At 48.3% G+C, this 19,325-nt stretch overlaps 1 protein-coding gene across 2 annotated transcripts in view; it reads right to left on the bottom strand.

Annotated features, from left to right (window-relative positions):
• LOC137650961 (uncharacterized) overlaps positions 1-19,325 on the bottom strand; it is a 70,127-nt gene that overhangs the window by 36,836 nt on the left and 13,966 nt on the right. For both annotated transcript variants that reach the window (XM_068384104.1, XM_068384110.1), the window contains exon 2: positions 4,516-6,976. In XM_068384104.1, the coding sequence (XP_068240205.1) occupies positions 4,516-6,976 (2,461 nt within the window). The remainder of the gene's footprint in view (positions 1-4,515; positions 6,977-19,325) is intronic.

Raw genomic sequence — 19,325 nt, 5'->3', positions numbered from 1 at the left:
TCTAGCGGTAGTATCTCAACGGGCGGCTGGTGCCCCGAGTTGCTGCCACCTTGTCGCACAACTCTGTAGGCATCCCCCCACTGGTGGACAAGCAGGGGGATTGCCAACCCAAGCGCTTCCGGCCTCGGCTGGTGGAACAGTTTGTTTGACAAACTTGTTCAGAGCTGAGAGGTCGATGACTGGTCTCCAGCCTCCAGACGCCTTCTTTACAAGAAAGAGTCGACTGAAGAAGCCTGGAGATTCGTCGAGGACCTCTTGGAGAGCGCCCTTCTTCAACAGGGTCTGGACTTCTGCCCGAAGGGCTTGCCCCCTTGCCGACCCCATAGCAAGGGAGTTCAATGACACTGGAATTGTTGTCAGGGGAGGTAGGGATGTTATGAACGTGACGCGATATCCTAGACTGATAACGGAGATTGTACAGGAATCGGCCCCGAGTTGCTTCCACCTGTTTGAGCTACTTTGTAGGCATCCCCCCACTGGTGGACATGCAGGGGGACTGCCTATCCTAGCGTTTGCGGCCTCGGCTGCTCCCTCTAGGATTCTTGCCTCCCCTGGAGGACATTTTGTCTTTCCTTCCTTTGACAGGAAAGGCCTTAGACACCATGGTTTTCGCTGCTGTCGTCGTTTTAGCGGTCTTGACTGGACGGGACTGCTGTGGTGCTGGAGGCTTATAGGGCTTAGATGTTAAAGCCCTATGAAGGAGGGAGTCTTGATGAGACATCCTCCATCTCTCAGAACGTATTAGGATACCTAAGGTCCCCAACCAGATGTCGAGCCGCAAAGTGGCTTGCATAGCACACTTCGCAACTTTCTCCTGGTTAAGGATCTCGGTTGCCGAGAATGAGACCTGTCGGTTGGAGTGTCTCTCAAGAGGGACTCCCCTGGTAAGCTCTTCCAGCGAGTGGTGGAGAGGAAGAGCTAAACAAGGCTCCTTAAGGATGTCGAAGTACCTCCTCTGCTGTATGCGAGGAGGTGGAAGGAGCTTGTTGGTGGCACTGGAACCGTTGGAGGAGGACATCTTGGAGAGCTGTAGGGAGATCTTGTCCCTGGTACTCTTAACCCCCTGAGACCAGGGCAGTGCTGCACTGGTCTTGGAGGGTTTCTGAGTACCAAAGACACAGTCCAAGACCGTGTCCTTGCCCTCTCGAGGAGGGATCTCTGGGTCGGAAAACCCTTTGAGACCCCTCATTAGAGTCAGAACTTGCCAAAACGCATGTTCTGACTCTTGCTGGTCTCCTTCTGATGTAGGACTTGCAGCGAAGTCTCCTGTCCCCAAAGGCTCTTCTTGGGGAGAGTCGCGGACGTTCTCCGAGTGGCTAGCTGGCTCCATCCTAGTCCTAGTAGAGGACTTCGGTAATGTTTTAGAGTCCTTAGATTCCTTCCTGGGAAGGATATAGGACTCCAGCATTAATGAGGATGGCATGTTCCTTTCAATCCCCATCTGAGAAGACATCTCGGCGCGAGGAGAGGTTACCCACATTGGTGCGATGGGGGAAAGTCCCTCCTCACGTGATTCCCCTGAGGACGGAAAATCTTCGTCCGAAAGGGAATGAGAGACAGTCTGGGGGAAAGAAGGAACCTGCCTCGAAGGCTTGCGTGGAGTCAGTTTTGACCTTGGAGAAGTTACCGTGTCTGGAATCCTCTTTTTCTCTTCAAAGGGGTAGAAGCAGCCAAGGATCTGTGCCCCAACTCAGAGAAGACAGGCTTGAACGCCTGTGTTACGGCTCTGATCAGTGCACCGAACCAGGGCTGTTGGCTGACAGACGCGCTGTCAGATATACCCCTTGAAGGGACAGGAATTGAAGGATCCCTGGGAGGAGTTCTCATCATTGGTGGGTTTGCCTGAAAAGGCTTTGGGATCCTGGACCCCTCTAGATGTTTCCCTTCTCCCACAATGCGCGCTGGTATGCGCTTGTGGGGAGGGGAATGAGGCTATGGCGACCTTGCAGTTCGTAGTTCAGCAGTCTCGCACGCGGGAGGATATTGACGCTCGTGCGAGGGAGAATAATGGTGTTCGCGCGAGGGAGAATACCGGGAATCGCGCGCGGGAGACTGATGGCGCACAAGAGCGCGTGCGGGAGACTGATGGCGCACAGGAGCGCGTGCAGGAGACTGATGGCGCACAGGAGTGCGTGCGGGAGACTGTTGGCGCGCAGGATCAAGGCGTTGAGTGCGCGGGCGCGCGTGCCTGTACTAGTCGTAGGGCACGCGCACAGGAGAAAGACCCCTAGCGCAGTTGAAGCCTGTGCTGCTTGTGGGCGCGAATCCGTAGGAGAGGAAGGGCAAGTGCGCGCGGGGCACGCGCGTATCCTCGCGGATGCGTGCGGGCGATGGCGAGCGCTGGCGTGATGGCGAGAGTTGGAACGTGGGAGAAGTCACTCTAGTCGACTTCCCAGTAGCGCCCAGATCAGTAGATTGTGGGTGCGCAGGAAAAATAACTGTTGGGCGTGAGCGCTAGCGCGCAGGAGATCACTGGCAAGTAGGAGAGCGTTGGCGCGCAGGAGAGCACTGGCGCACAGGAGAGTGCTGGCACGCAGGTGAGGATTGGCGCCTAGCTGGGCGTGGGCGCGATTGCTTAGGCTCAGGCAAGGCCTGGCGCACAGGAGAACGTGGGCGCGTATGTGCATGAGTGCGTGCATAGCGCATACAAGAGCTGGGCTCCTGTTGGGACGTATGTGCGTATTGGCGCATACGCCCTTGATGCCCTGTGTTAGGGTTTGTTGACGGGGCCTGACGAGCTACTATAGCGCGTTCGCCAGGTTTCGTTGGCACGCCTTAGCGTCCTCAGATGAAACCTTGCTAGGTTTATATAAGAACGGTGACGGCAGGTCGGCAGGTCTGTCGGGTGGAAGGTCAACGTGTCCTTTAAAAGGACGACCTTCCACTGAAGGAGATTGCGAACGATCTGCAGAAAGGTCCAGGACCAATGCAGGAACTGTGATTGGTGATCGATGTCGAGGCTCCTCTGCGGGGGACTGCATCGAAGATGTTGAACCGAAGAGGCGCCTCCTCACCGCAGGTGAAGGGAGGCCTCTCTGGCAAATAGGAAGGCGAGCCTTGCAACGAATGCGCCCTCTGGGGGCCATAGGGTCAGCGAGCTGACCTTCTGCAGTCCTCCGAAGAGGTAGCACAGATCGGGTGTGATTATAAGGATCGAGATTTCTCTATCAAATTATCACAACTCCAACATACAGTCTGTCATTCCACTAAGCAATCCAGTGAGCAACTCAAAGCAACACTATAATTGTGTTATTAAAAATTAAATTTTCATCACAAATCTTTCATCAAAAAAGTCATCAATCATATATATCTCCACACTTGTAGCCTTCAAATATCCAAGACTCAACATCAGTCTTGTGTGTAACAAACAAAAAAAAAGTATAAAAGTGTAGCAGCATTTACACCATCTGATCCATCACGCTTCCTCAATTTCAATATTGTTTTTCAAAACAAAGTCCTTCTCACATTAACAAAACATCAATCATTTATATATCTCCACATTTGTAACCTTCAAATATCTCAGGACTCAACAATCTTGTGTATAACAGGAAGATAAAAAAATTCTGAAAATCTTGCAGCATTTTTGTCATTTGTACCCTGAGGTACTCATCAAACATCCTCCCTTTCCATGTTGCTGAGTTAATGAGACCAGCGAAGCGGGGAAGAGGACACAATAAAATTGGAGGGTTTCTGTGAAAAAAAAAAACTAGTTTCACATTGCTTAAAAAACATTTTCCTTTAAAATTCTTCATGGATAGATAATATCTAATGAAAATTTAGGTGGAAAGGCTGAAGCACTAAAAAGGTCCAGTGTCTGTAGGTAATGTACCTGCAGATCAGGAACCATGGCTCTGATATGTTAGTTCATAGTAAAACAAATACATTAAAATGTCAAGCATGGGACTTGTAAATGATATGTATATTCTGAAAAGAATACTGAACACACAAGGCAATCAAATGAGATACCATTAACCTTTAGTGGACTAAAGAATCTTTTGGCCTCTTCCCTAGGGTAAGTATAAAAGGAACTGGAATTATGCATGACTCATACTGTATAAGAATAAGCTAGAAAACAGAAGACATTTTGTGGTGTAAATAAAAATTAAGTTGAAGTCCTAGAATCTTCATTATCTCTCCCTGAGAGAAGATAGAACAGGTTAGTTTTAGAGAAAAAAAAATCAAGAGGTTAGCAAATAAAGCCGTATTCTATAAAGCTACATGAACGGATGACGCTCGAAGTGCATCATCAGATCCTTAGAGGATTAGAAGACAATGATTTTTATTTGCGTAGGAACAAGTAGCAAGTGGCAATGTCAAGGAGCAAAATCCTTCAAGAAATAAAAGGTCAGCCTCAATAGATATTTTGATTCAACAAAATTATTTAATATGATTCAGTTAAACTTAAAAAAAATCATAAACAATACAAATTACTGTATTCCCAGACTTCTGAGCCTCATTATTTCATTGGTGTACATACTTTAAAATTATGTAATTACATCATTATACAGTACTGACCTGTTGTGCTGGCGTCGTCGCTGCTGCATACATGATGTTCAGCCCATGTGTTGATGACATATTCTGTGATGCCACTTCTTCTTCAGTGCTATTAATCATGACGTAAGTCGTATGATCTCCAATAGGCGCCACACTTGCGCTGTATTCATTGGCAGGTAATCCGCTCAGGGGAATAATTGATCCTAATGGATCAGAGGCAATGTAAACCTCATCTTTAGAAGATACTGTACCACTCAGTGCTGCAGGTTCAAGATCTGTTGGCAGCAACTGTGCAGAAATTGTCGTACTACTGGGCAACAGGAACTCCGTAATATCCTTCGACTTGAGCGACTGGTTCTCTGTAATTTTTTGCTGAAGTGACTGTACCGATTGAGTGAATTTATGCTGAGGATCTTGCTGCTGCTTAACATTTAATGTCTTTTTATTATTGCGGTGAATCTTACGAATGTGCGCCTTCAAATCAGCATTCACAGTAAATGATTTTAAACAGCTCGTGCAATTAAACAGTTTTTCCTTTTTGTGCCTTTTCTTATGTCTTACAACACACTTCGCTGTCAGGAACTGTTTGCCACATATTTCGCACGAAAATTGCCGTTCCTTGCCGTGAAATACCATGTGCTTCAATAGGTACTGTCTAAAGACATAACCTTTACCGCACACTTCACAAATGTTCGGTCGTTCGTTGGTATGATACCGGAGATAATGATATTGTTGGTCCCTTTTGGCATTGAATCCCAAACCACACGGCTTACACACGAAAGGCTTATCTGATTCGTGGGTCACTAAATGTTTTGCTAAATTACCCCGACAGCTCAGAACTTTGTTACAAATGGGACAAGTATGAGGATCCCTGCTTCCTTGACCAACGGCGCGGCCTTTGTACTTACGCTGCCGAGGAGTTTTGGTCTCTTTATTATTAGTTTTTTTGCCTCCCTTTTTCTTATCATTTTTCTCAGCCGGGGAAGTTCTCACACCTATCTTTTTCTTAACCCTTAAACTTTCTTGCGGCGGAGTTTGGGGAGGAGTGTCGTCGGGATTGTCGGCCATTTCTTCTTCGATAGTTGTAAATCCTGATGCATTCCATGCATGTTCAGAGTTGTTACTGTTTTCCTGTTTCAGAACAACAGTTGAAGGGATAGTGGCAGAATCAGCAGGAGGCAAAGAAACTGTGCCAACATTACTAATTTTAATTCTTCTCTGTGGTTCTGTAAGTTTTAGTAAGGATAGGGACAGGTCCTGAATCGAATGAGATGAGTAATGTTTACCCAATTCTTCTGAATAATCAAAGTCACTACCACAAACCGTGCAAGTCCAAATGTTTTCATGTTCTGAGTTCCACTGCTGTTCTTCCTGCTTGATGGGTTCTTCTTTTGTGACGTGCTGTTTGATATTCTGAGTTTCTTTATCATTAGCTAATTTTAGTTCAAATGTATTGCCATCGACCTGTCTTATCAGAGACTCGTCTGTTGCTGAAGGCGATGGTGTTGCAACAGTAATGCTTTGATTATCTGTACACTCTTTTTCCTGATGTTGCCCCACAGCTTCAGAACTTGGAAATGCCATGCTACAATAAGCACACGTCCATACGACACTACAATGCGCAGACCCTGCGTCATCCAGTCTAATCGTAGGTCTTACGTTCAAAACTTCTACATGACGATATGGGTTAACACTATTCCCACTAACAATATCACTATCAGCTAATTTTGTATGAACGAGCATACCCTGCCTCGTAAGCATATTAAAACCTTGTTGCTGATGAGATGCATTTTCCATATCTTGTTCAGTGATGATGCGTACCATATCTAGACTCAGGGAATCGTCACTTAGCAGTTTTGCTATGACCTGAGATGGTATTTTACGACCGTTAGTTACCACGGCCTGGCAATCTGCAGAGGCTACCATGGATGTTACGACGGCATCAATTGAAGACGAAGAAACCAAGGTGTTCTCCAACACTCCCTCTTCGGCAGTATTTACAATTTGCCCTATTTCAAGAGAATCTTCCCTTGTATTCACAGATGAGGAATTAACATCTGATATAGCGGCAACAGTGAGAGTGCTAGGCACCGAGCCATCAGTGAAGTGCCCACTAGAAATTGCTGAAGAAGATACAGATGGAGAATTTGTTGGTGTAAGAGAAACAGCAGTCAGAGGAATGCCATTTGTTATGGAAGTGCAAGTGAGCGGTGCTGCTATGGACAGGGATGGAGCTGTAAGTCTCACGCTGTCGGAGAGAGATGTGGTAGTCAATGAGGTATTGATGCACGACGGAACCAGAGATTCGCCAGCAGAGAGCGTGACGGGAGGAAGAGAATCTGACCCGGAGAGTGCTACAGCTTCTGTTTCTACACCTGTGATCTTCAGGGCTGCTCCTGCTTCTGGAGGCAGCTTTAGTGTCTCGTAATTATACATGATGTGATGGTACTCTGCATTATCAACACCTGAAGATTCTTGATACCTGTATAGAAAAAGAAAATAGAAATTAATGAGAGTTATCATACATTCCAAAATGAATATTACAAAAGAATCAAATGAAAAGGTAAGAAGAATTTTTACATACATACCCTATATACATTTATATATTTGGAACAATTTCTTGACAAAATCAAATTAAAATGACAAATTTGTAGATAATTTGTATTTTTCCTAACCATACAAACCTTAGCTATTTAAATAGGGGGTATTACTTTCAGCGTAGCTGAAATGACGAGCCATTAAATTTTTAACGAGGGTTTACTACCCCTCCCCCGCTAGTTAGCGAGGGGGTAGGGGAGGAGTAGCTAGCAACCCCTCCCCCCTCACACACCGGTGAACTAGTTCACTTTGCTTAGAGGTAGGACTTATCCCAGGGGACAAGGCTGGTGGGCAAGATTGATTAAATAGCTAAGGTTTGTATGGTTGGGAAAAAAACAAATTATCTACGAATTTGTCATTTGTGCCGTAACCGAAATACAAACCACGCTATTTAAATAGGGTGACTTAACCCTTAGGAAGGGTGGTAAGTCCCAGCCATACTGGCTTTGGCTTTTTGCCCGGGGGACTCAGTATCTGAGTAAATAGAACTCAAGATAAGGAGTCCCTGCACCTCGCAAGAACCTTGCTCAGCAAGGATCGCTGCCTACGTAAGCTTGTGTGTGAAGGAATGAAGTGTGACTCGTCCTAGGAAGTTGACCTGGAGTCCATTAGATGGAATTCTAGGTTAGGACGTTCGCAATACCACCTCCTAAGGGTATGGGGGACGCGACAGTAGTATCTTAATACTAGGAACACAAGGAAGCATGGTTTACCTGCAGTGGTTTGAGGTCAGCTGTGCAGAGAACCCAGGATGCTATTTCCCCAAGAGAGAACGGGGGAAAGGCGTAAACGTCAATGTTGTCCCACCGTTGTTGGAAGGCATCTTGCCAGAGTGCCTTGGGGTCCGGGACTGGGGAACAGTACAGCGGGAGCTTGAAATTCAGGGCTGTTGCGAACAGATCCACCGTCGGGGAACCCCACAAAGTCAGGACTTTGTTGGCTACTAGAGGATCCAAAGACCACTCGGTACTCACTATCTGCGTCGCTCTGCTCAGACTGTCGGCGAGCACATTCCTTTTGCCTGGAATGAAGCGAGCCCATAGTGGAATCGAGTGGAATTCGGTCCATCTCAGTATCTCTACTGCAAGATGGGATAGCTGTTGTGAAAAGGTACCTCCCTGCTTGTTGATGTAAGCCACTACCGTGGTGTTGTCGCTCATCACCACCACGGAGTGACCCGCCAGGTACTGTCAGACTGTTGAAGAGCCAGATAGACGGCCTTCATCTCTAGCAAGTTTATGTGGAGGCACTTTTCTGATTCTGACCATAGGCCTGAGGTCCTGTGGTTCAAAACGTGGGCCCCCCTCCCTTCTTTTGAGGCGTCCGAGAACAGCATCAAATCCGGGGGGAGGACGAGAAGAGCTACTCCCTTTCGGAGGTTTTCGTCTGTCACCCACCATTGAAGGTCCGTCCGTTCCGCAGGGCCCATAGGGACCAAAATGTCTGAGGAATCGTGACCTTGATTCCACCGAGACTTGAGCCGCCATTGCAGGGATCTCATCCTGAGGTGCCCATTTGGAACTAGACGGGCCAGAGAGGAAAGGTGACCGAGGAGACGTAACCACGATTGGGCTGGGAGTTCTTCTCGTCTGAGGAAAGGATCTGCGACCCTCCTCAGCCTTGCTATCCTGTCGTCTGATGGAAAGGCTTTGTGGAGATTGGTGTCCAAGATCATGCCTAGATATACCAGTCGTTGAGATGGAAGCAAAGAAGACTTCTCGAGATTTATCATGATCCCTAGATCTTGGCAAAATCCCAGAAGCTTGTCTCGGTGTCGAAGAAGGGTCGACTCCGAGTCTGCCAGGATCAGCCAGTCATCCAGATAACGGAGTAGACGAATGCCGATACTGTGTGCCCACGAAGAGATCAGGGTGAGCACTCTGGTGAAAACCTGAGGTGCTGTGGAGAGACCGAAACACAGCACCTTGAACTGGTAGATCTTGTTGCCTAGGCTGAATCTTAAGTACTTCCTTGAAGACGGATGGATTGGGATCTGGAAGTACGCGTCCTTCAGATCCAGTGTACACATGAAGTCTTGTGGTCTCACTGTAATTCTGACCGTGTCTGCTGTCTCCATGCTGAACGGAGTTTGTTTGACAAACCTGTTCAGAGCTGAAAGGTCGATGACTGGTCTCCAGCCTACAGATGCCTTCTTTACAAGAAAGAGTTGACTGAAGAAGCCTGGGGACCCGTCAACGACCTCTTGGAGAGCATCCTTCTTTAGCATGGTCTCGACTTCTGCCCGTAGGGCTAGCCCCTTTGCCGATCCCATGGCATAGGAGCTCAATGGCTGTCAGGGGAGGAAGAGATGTTATGAACGGGATATATCCTTGACTGATTACAGAAACCGTCCAGGAATCGGCCCCGAGTTGCTGCCACCAGATTGCGCAACTTTGTAGGCATCCCCCCACTGGTGGACATGCAGGGGGATTGCCAATCCTAGCATTTGCGGCCTCGGCCGCTCCCCCTAGGATTCTTGCCTCCCCTGGAGGACTTCTTGCCTCTCTTGTCTTTGACAGGAAAGGGCTGCTGTTTAGACACCGTTGTCTTCGCTGCCGCTGCCGGTTTCGTCGTCTTGGACTGGTGAGGTTGTTGTTGAGGTGCTGGAGGTTTGTAGGGCTTCAATGTGAGAGCCCTTTGGAGGAGAGAATCTTGATTGGATTTCCTCCACCTCTCAGCTGCCTGTTCCACATCCTTGGGCTCAAACAGGCTCTTTCCCATAAGGGAAGAGTGTCTGAGCTTGCTGACTTCGACGGTTGAGACCTTCGAATGGAACCTCTCTACCACCGCATCACGTCGTTTCAAGATCGAATTGGCCCACAAGTTCGAGACTTGGTGGGCCAGAAACTCAATGGTGCGGGTGCCCGAGAGGAGGAAGGTCTCCAGGGCCTTCCTAGTGCTTTCCTTGGACAGATCCTCGGATCGCAAAAGGATGCCCAGAGACCCCAACCAGACATCCAGCCACGAAGTAGCCTGCATGGCACACTTTGCAACCTTCTCCTGGTTTAGGATCTCTGTCGCCGAGAAAGCCACTTGCCGGCTAGAGAGTCTATCAAGAGGAACTCCCTTGGTGAGCTCTTCCACAGAGTGGTGCAACGGAAGAGCTAAACAAGACTCCTCCATGATCTCAAAATATCTCCTCTGGTGGCAACGAGGAGGCGGGAGGAGCTTGTTGCCAGCAGTGGAACGGCTGGAGGAGGCGAGCTCGGAGAGCTGGCCCTCAACCTTATCCTTGGCACTCTTAACCCCTTGGGACCAGGGCAGAGCCGCACTGGCCTTAGTGGGTTTCTGAGTGCCAAAGACTCGGTCCAGGACCGTGTCCTTGCCCTCACGAGGAGGAATCTGTGTCCGGAAACTTGTCCAGATTCCTCATCAGAGTCAAGACCTGCCGGAAGGCATGCTCTGACTCTTGCTGCTCTCCCCCTGGAGAACTGGCAGCGAAGTCTCCCGTCCCCAAAGGCTCTTCTTGGGGGGACACGTGGACGTTCTCCTGGGGTCTCGGCTCTGGTCGAATCCTGGAAGAAGACTTAGGGATGGTCTTCGAGTCCTTCGGTTCCCTCCTGAGAAGGATACAGGACTCCAGCAACAAAGTCTGAGGGCTCTTCTCCGCCCAACACGGGACGATTCTCCTGCCCGAGGTGGGGTTGCTCCCATTGGTGCGGTGGGAGAAGGTCTCACCTCGGAAGACTCCCCTGAGGACGGAAAATCCTCGTCCACAGGGGATGGAGAAAACGTCTGCGGGGAGGAAGGAGCCTTCCTGACGGACTTCTTGGGAGCCAGCTTGACCCGAGGAGAAGTCACCACGACCTCTACTCCTCTCTTCCTCTTCAGTGGGGTCGGAGCTGCCCTTGGTTTGGGGCCCAAATCAGAGAAGGCAGGCTTAATAGCCTGGATGACAGCTCTGATAAGGGACTCAAACCATGGCTGCTTACTGACAGACGCAGTGTCAGAGACTCCCTCTGGAGGGAAGGGAATCGGGCGATCCTTTGGAGCAGAGACTACAACATGGCCTGCCTGGAAAGAAAGGGAAGAAGATGGGTGCCTGGACCTATCTGAAGATCTCCCCTCCTCCTGCGAGCGCGCTGGTTTACGCTTGCAGGAGGGGGGGGGTGAAGACGACCTAGCTGCTCTCGTTCCTGACGACTCGTTCGGTAGCTCGCGTTGCAAAACCCGGTGGGAATCGTGCTTGGGCTCGTGCGATGGAATAATCCCAGGTTCGCGCGCGGGCGAGCGGAGATGAAGGCGCGGGAGCGCGCGGGCGAGCAGGAGAATGATGGTGCGCAGGCGAGCGATGGCACTCAGGCGAGCAATGGCGCACAGGAGAGCGATGGCGCGCAGGGCGCACAGGTGTGCAACTGCGCACAAGTGACGGTGCGCGTGGGCGCGTAGGTGATCTACGGCAAGCAGGCTCGTGGGCGCGAGTGCGTGCTGGGGAGTGATGGCGTGCAGGAGATGGTGCGCGTGTGCGTGCATGAGATGGTGCGCGTGTGCGTGCAGGAGATCGATGGCGCGCAGGTGCGCGGTCTGGTGAAGACAGAGGGCACGCAGAATGACCAGCAAGCGTGGAAGCGCGAGGAGGAGACTGCTCGTGGGCGCGTGGGCGCGCAGGATCTCGGAAGCCTCTGGAAGGGCGTATGGTAGGGACTGGAACCTGTGCGCGCGAAGGTGACTGCGCGCGATGGTGCGCAGGCGAGGGCTGACGGGTGGGCGAGTTCCGAGGGCGCGCAGGAGATCGCTGGCGAGAAGACGAGGGACGACTCTTCTTTCCTGTGCTCAGATCCGGAGATCGAGGGCGCGCAGGTGAAGAGCGCTGGCAAGCTGGAGATTGTGGGCGCGCGTCGCGCGTAACAGGATCAGGGCGTGCAGCTGTATGCTAGCAAGTAGGAGATCGCTGGCGCGCAGGTGAGCGCTGACGAGCAGGAGATCGGTGAGAGCGCTGGCGCATCGACTCTGCAGCAGGAGCTCGCTGGCGAGTTGTCCCTGGCATAGGATGTCTCTGGGTCGTTGTCTCAGGAACATCAGGAACAGGCAAGCGCTTGTGCGCAGGAGAGCGTGGGCGCGTAGGGGATACCTGGCACTTAAGGGACTTGCCCACATTGTGAGCAAGCCCCTTTTGCCCCGAAGGGACCGGTGCCCGTTGGAAAATGGGATACGTGGGCACCCACAGCGCGTCAGCTGCCAGGAACGGAGAAGGAAGGTCAGCAGGTCTGGCAGGCGGAGGAGATCGCGAACGATCTGCAGAGAGGTCCAGTGATGCAGCTGCAACAGTCAAAGCACAGTGAGGAGGATCATCTGCGGGAGACTGCGAAGGCGAGGAGCCGAAAAGGCGCCTCCCAACTCCCTTGTGGGGAGAAGGAAGGCCTCTACGGCGAAGAGGAAGACGAGCCTTGCGTCGGATATGTCCTCTGGGGGCATCAGGAACACCATCGTCAGTCCTCCGAAGAGGAGTCTCTGTTAGTGAACTCGCCCGAGGGGGAGAAACACCTGCAGGAGAGACCGTTGGACTTGACCCCTCCCTCGAAGGATGTTCGGAGGGGGGAACCAAGCCTTCAGCAACATCAGCACCCAAGGCAGAGGTTTGACCCAACTCGCCGGAAGCCTCTGCCACAACAACGTCGACGATAGACAGAGGGTCAACCTCCGCTATCACTGGCGACTGTTTGACATCTGCTCTCAACTGGATAAGGTCAAACAGGGCTTCCCTGGAGGGCAAACCCTTAAGCCTCAAGGAAGCCCAAAGCTGCAATAAATCATCATTGGCAACATTCATAGATAAATCCTCCCCTGGAGGAGGAGGAGGAGGAGGAGCTGCCTCGCTATGGGAGGCAACTCCCTCTCCCGAACCCCGAGGTTGGTCAACAAAAGTACGGCCTACGCTACCACTCGACAGCCTCTCGAAAGAGACCGATCGAATGGGAGCTTCGGAGGAGGTTCGGGCAACGAAAGAAGAGTCCCTGGAGATTTCCTTCTTCAAGGAGATCCTTGAAAGAGAAAAATCCCGCTTGGACTTCTTCTTTCGGCGCCGGGAAAACCTCTCCCACTGGGAGGTAGACCACCCCTGCACTCACAACAAACTTTATCCTTATCACACCGTTGGCCCCTGCAGAACGGACACAAGGTGTGAGGGTCTGTCTCGACCGCCGACATATATGTCCCACAAGGGCGGTCTGGTAACCCGGGGCACTTCCGCATGATAAAGAGAGAGGCCAACTTCCAAACACACAACTGAAAGAAAAAGCAAAAAAGATTAAGGCTGTCAATACGCGAGGGTGAGAGCAGACACGTCTGTTCATCACCCGAGCCAAAAGCAAAGTGGACTAGTTCACCGGTGTGTGAGGGGGGAGGGGTAGCTAGCTACTCCTCCCCTACCCCCTCGCTACCTAGCGAAGGGGTAGAAAACCCTCGTTAAAAATCTAATGGCTCGTCATTTCAGCTACGCCTAAAGTAATACCCCGTTTAAATAGCGTGGTTTGTATTTCGGTTACGGAACAATTCAAATTTAAAATAAAACCTACTGTACAACTATTATGAAAAAATAAATTTGTTGCTTCTATGACAAAACAAACTTTTTTTCCCTTTAAAAGAGGGATGTCTACAACATTGCTGGAACAACTACTAGCAGCCTGTTAATGAGAGATGGTGTGAGGAGGAAGCCCACCAACCTGCCTGTTACAGAATAGCCACTTTTGTGCTTGGCCACAAGAAGTACAAACGCATCTTGCACTACTGCAGAAAGTCCTTAACTTACAAACTTAATAGATACTAGAAACTGTTTGCAAGTCAAATTTTGTTAAATTTTGACCTAGGGTATACTTCACCTAACTGGCATTTCTACGATTTTCAGCTGCAAAGGTAAACAAATAGCCCAGTTTCATATTGCAAATGTCATGCTACCTGCATTAGATTACACTATATAGCATTGTTTAATTACATTATTTCATTATGGACTTTTGATACAATATCTGAGATTTATGATTTCAGTTGGATCCGTGTTTGTATCTCCGAAAGTTTGTAAGATAAGGACCTTCTTTCCCTTTCACCTGTTGCAAGCTTTCTTAGCTTGTGATAAGTGTTGGGGCTTTTTTTTGTAGGCACTCTTGCTTGTAACAGCAAAGGTGCACTGAAAGATAAGCATGTGGTGAAGTGTACTATAGCTACCCAAAGTAACGTTAACTACAACTGCTTATTGGCTCCTTTGAATGGCCAGACAGTACAACATTGGATTCCTCACTCTAGTTACGGCTCATTATGTCTTTGCCTATACAGTGATACCTCTGGATACGAAAGTTTCTGCTTACGAAAAATTCAGGGTACGAAAAGCGATACAAAGTTTTTTATGCCCCAGTATACGAAAAAAATTTCAGGATACGAAAAGCTTACGAGATCCCAACTCGTCGCTGAGAGTAATTTTAAAAAGCGCGCGCCGCCAGACTTTGAACTTGGGTAAACTCACTTACAGCCTCCCGCTCACCCATTGGTTATCTCCCTACTCAGATGCTAGCTGCCGCCATAAGATCCTGCTTTCCTATTGGTCGGCAACTATCCCACCTTGCTTACGCACGGGCGTTCATCTCTCTCTCTCTCTTTTCGTTCCGACTGCGGTATCGTTAACATTGACTTCGTGTGCTTTCGCTTGTTTGACGTAGTGTTAAATACAATCGTAAGCTTCCATGGATAGTTTCTTATTAAAGAGGCCAGCAGTATTAGTAGGCCAAGACGAAGGTGAAAGTGAAGAAAAGAAACAGAAAAGAGGAAGTGATGAAGAAGTAGAAGGTGAAAGTAAAGAAAAGAAACAGAAAAAAGAAAGTGATGAAGAAGTAGAAGAAATTTAGAAAATGTGAAAAACGTAAAGTTATAAAAAAGCAAAAAAAAAAATTCAATTTTAAGTTTTATGTTACCGTTAAGTGTTAAAGTAATTTTTTCTTTCATTTTATAGTTTTCCATACGTAATGTTAAGAGTTAAATATTTCTGCCATTTTTTTATTTTGTAAAGTTTAAGTGTTAATGTGTTAAGTGTGTAAATTATTGTACGTAGTCTGTCACTTGTTACGTTTTCTGCCTTATGCCATCCTCCTCTGCCGCGACTTCGCTATCAGACATCGTCTCAATCAAAAGGTAAGTTTCAACTTTTTTGTTAATTAACTGTACCTTTTTTTTTAGGGTATTAACCCTTAATTTAGGTATACAGGTAACAATACACCTTCACTGATCCAAATGCTTTACATACAGTACCGTAACTTTTATACAGTAGTAAAGAAAACGAACCGTTTTCTTAGGGCTTGGAGGGGATAACTAGGCTATAACTACATTATTGAATAATCTCATGGTGGTTTCTGGAATGGATTAGGCTGTTTTTAACGGTTGGGTGAATAATTGAATGATAGAAATGGCTGCATTGCATGTTTAATACTACAGTTTAGCGTGTTTATAAAAGAAAAGGTGTCTTTTCGTAAGGCTTGGAACGGATTAGGCTATTTACATGTAAAACGCGACTCAGGATACGAAAAAATCAGCATACGAAACCGTATCCTGAACGGATTACTTTCGTATGCTGAGGCATCACTGTACATACACCGAATAGTTTGGCCTATTCTTTCCACATTCTCCTCTGTTCTCATACACCTGACAACACCAAGATTACCAAACATTTCTTCTTCTCTCAAGAGGTTAACTACTGCACTGTGTTTGTTCAATGGCTACTCTCTTCTTGGCAAGGGTACAAGAGACTTAGCAATGGTAAACAGCTCTTCTAGGAAAACATTCCAAAATATGATATTTTGATTATAAAATAAATTTTTGAATATACTTACCCGGTGAGTATATAATAGCTGACGTCTCGGACGGCTCGACAGAAACACAAAAACTCGCGAGCGATCGCCATGAAGGTTGCGGGTGTGCCCACCAGCGCCGACTATCGGCCAGATACCGCATATACTGTACATGTAAACAGCCTCAGTTCTTCTCATTCCGCTGGGTCTCTATCGGGGAGGAATTTATATATTCACCGGGTAAGTATATTCAAAAATTTATTTTATAATCAAAATATCATTTTTAAATATTAAACTTAGCCGGTGAATATATAATAGCTGATTCACACCCATGGTGGTGGGTAGAGACCAGTATTAATACAATTACGGCGTATATGCTTAGAGTTTTTGACAGTTATATCATAACAAAACCCAAATAAATATAGGTACCTGGTAAGGAGGCTGACTCTGACGATTACTCTGCCTTGTTAGTCCGCTTTCCTCACGAAGCCCAGCCATCCTCTCAGGATGCTGAAAGACTCCCAGGAGCTGAAGTATCTAGGGCGACAACCCATACAACAGGACCTCATCAAAACCCTTAATCTGGGCGCTCTCAAGAAATGACATTTGACCACCCGCCAAATCAAACAGGATGCGAAAGGCTTCTTAGCCTTCCGTACAACCCAAAACATGATTAAAAACATTTCAAGAGAAAGATTAAAAGGATATTGGAATTAAGGGAATGTAGTGGTAGAACCTTCACCCACTACTGCACTCGCTGCAACGAATGGACCCAGTGTGTAGCAGTCCTCATAAAGAGTCTGGACATCTTTTAAGTAAAATGACGCGAATACCGACTTGATTCTCCAAAAGGTCGCGTCCATAATACTTCGCAGAGATCTGTTTTGCTTAAAGGCCACGGAAGTTGCTATAGCTCTTACTTCGTGCGTCTTAACCTTAAGCAAGCAACGGTCTTTTTCACTCAAGTGAGAATGAGCCTCTCGGATTAAAAATCTAATAAAATACGACAAAGCATTTTTAGACATAGGCAATGATGGCTTCTTAACTGAGCACCACAAGGCCTCAGATCCACCTCGTAAGGATTTGGTACGAGCTAAATAAAACTTAAGAGCTCTAACTGGACACAGTACTCTTTCAAGCTCGTTGCCTACGATCTCTGATAGGCAAGGTATATCAAATGACTTAGGCCAAGGACGAGAAGGCAGTTCATTTTTGGCCAAGAAACTAAGCTGAAGTGAACATGTGGCTTTATCTGTGGAAAAGCCGATGTTCCTACTGAAGGCATGGATCTCACTGACCCTTTTAGCCGAAGCCAAGCACACTAAGAAAAGCGTCTTGAGGGTGAGATCCTTCAGGGAGGCTGAATGTAATGGCTCAAACCTGTCGGACATTAGGAACCTTAGGACCACGTCTAAGTTCCATCCAGGAGTTGCCATACGACGCTCCTTAGAGGTCTCGAAAGACTTAAGGAGATCTTGGAGATCTTTATTATTGGAAAGATCTAAGCCTCTATGTCTGAATACAGACGCCAACATGCTCCTGTAGCCCTTAATAGTGGGCGCTGAGAGGGAGCGAACATTTCTCAGATGTAGGAGAAAGTCTGCGATTTGGGCTACAGAGGTACTGGAAGAGGAAATGGATGATGACTTGCACCAGTCTCTAAAGACTTCCCACTTCGACTGGTATACTTTGATGGTAGAAGCTCTCCTAGCTCTCCCAATCGCTCTGGCTGCCTCCTTCGAAAAGCCTCGAGCTCTTGAGAGTCTTTCGATAGTCTGAAGGCAGTCAGACGAAGCGCGGGGAGGCTTTGATGAAGATCCCTTACGTGGGGCTGCCGTAAGAGATCCATCCTTAGAGGAAGACTCCTTGGAACGTCTACCAGCCATTGAAGTACCTCTGTGAACCACTCTCTCGCGGGCCAGAGGGGAGCAACCAACGTCAACCTTGTCCCTTCGTGAGAGGCGAACTTCTGCAGTACCTTGTTGACGATCTTGAACGGTGGGAATGCGTACGCGTCCAGGTGAGACCAGTCCAGTAGAAACGCATCTATGTGGGTCGCCTCTGGATCTGGGACTGGCGAGCAATAGGTCGGGAGCCTTTTGGTCAACGAGGTGGCAAAGAGGTCTATGGAGGGTTGACCCCAAGTCACCCAAAGACTCTTGCACACGTCCTTGTGGAGGGTCCATTCCGTGGGGATCACCTGACTTCTCCGACTGAGACAGTCTGCCAAGACGTTCAAGTCCCCTTGGATGAATCTTGTCAACAGGGAGATGCCTCGATTTTTTGACCAGATGAGGAGGTCCCTTGCGATGACGAACAGTGTGTGGGAGTGAGTGCCTCCTTGCTTGGAGATGTACGCCAATGCTGTGGTGTTGTCTGAATTGACCTCTACCACTTTGTTTCAAAGAATGCTCTCGAAACTCATCAAGGCCAAGTGAACCGCTAACAGCTCCTTGCCGTTGATGTGCATGCTCTTCTGATCCGACGTCCAAAGACCCGAACATTCCCGACCGTCCAGAGTCGCTCCCCAACCCAAATCCGACGCGTCTGAGAACAACACGTGGTTTGGGTTCTTGACTGCCAGGGACAGACCCTCTCTCAGACTTATGTTGCTGTCCCACCAGTTCAGGCATGCTTTTACTGGCTCGGAGACCGGGATTGACACAGCTTCTAAAGTCTTGCTCTTGTTCCAGTGCGAGTCTAGATGGAACTGGAGAGGGCGAAGGTGAAGTCTCCCTAGCGAGACAAATTGTTCCAGGGATGACAGAGTCCCTACGAGGCTCATCCAACCTCTTACTGAACAACTGTCTTTTTTCAGCATGAGTCGGACTTTGAGCAGGGCTTGCTCTATTCGGGTGGCAGCTCTGACACTTTAACACATTCACATCCGCCATGAGTTGATTACGGTCCGATGCTAAAGACTCAACCCTCTCGCCCAAAGCTTGAATGGCAAGCAACATATCCCGCATGGATGGTTCATGAGTGCTAGTAGAAGGTTCAGGAACAACTACTACAGGGGAAGGATTAGGTTCAGGGGCATGGGAGGAGGAAAAATCCAATGACCTAGAGGAGCTTCTCCTCACCCTATCTCTCTCAAGCTTACGAGAATACTTATCAAACTCTAGCCAGTCGAATTCCGAAAGTACCACGCACTCATCACACCGATCTCCTAATTGGCAGGTTTTACCCCGGCAATTAGAACACACGGTATGTGGGTCGAGAGAGGCCTTTGGAAGACGTTTGTTACAATCCCTAGCATTACATTTACGAAATTTAGGAATCGGAGAAGGGTCAGCCATTTTGAAAAGTCAAAGAAAATCCAAAAACAATCCAAAGTCATCAACAATAAACGCTATCCAAAAAAGGGTTCAAGAGTTTTAATTGAAGAGAAAAACACCTGCACTGCGAAAGCTCAAAACCAAAAAGAAGTACTTCACTAAGAATGACGAAAAACTCCAGGTCAAC

The sequence above is a fragment of the Palaemon carinicauda genome, chromosome 1 (genome assembly GCF_036898095.1).
Source record: "Palaemon carinicauda isolate YSFRI2023 chromosome 1, ASM3689809v2, whole genome shotgun sequence".
Classification (NCBI taxonomy): Eukaryota; Metazoa; Arthropoda; class Malacostraca; order Decapoda; family Palaemonidae; genus Palaemon; species Palaemon carinicauda.
The sequence above is the reverse complement of the archived record's forward strand: the minus strand, read 5'-3'. Positions and strand labels throughout refer to the sequence as shown.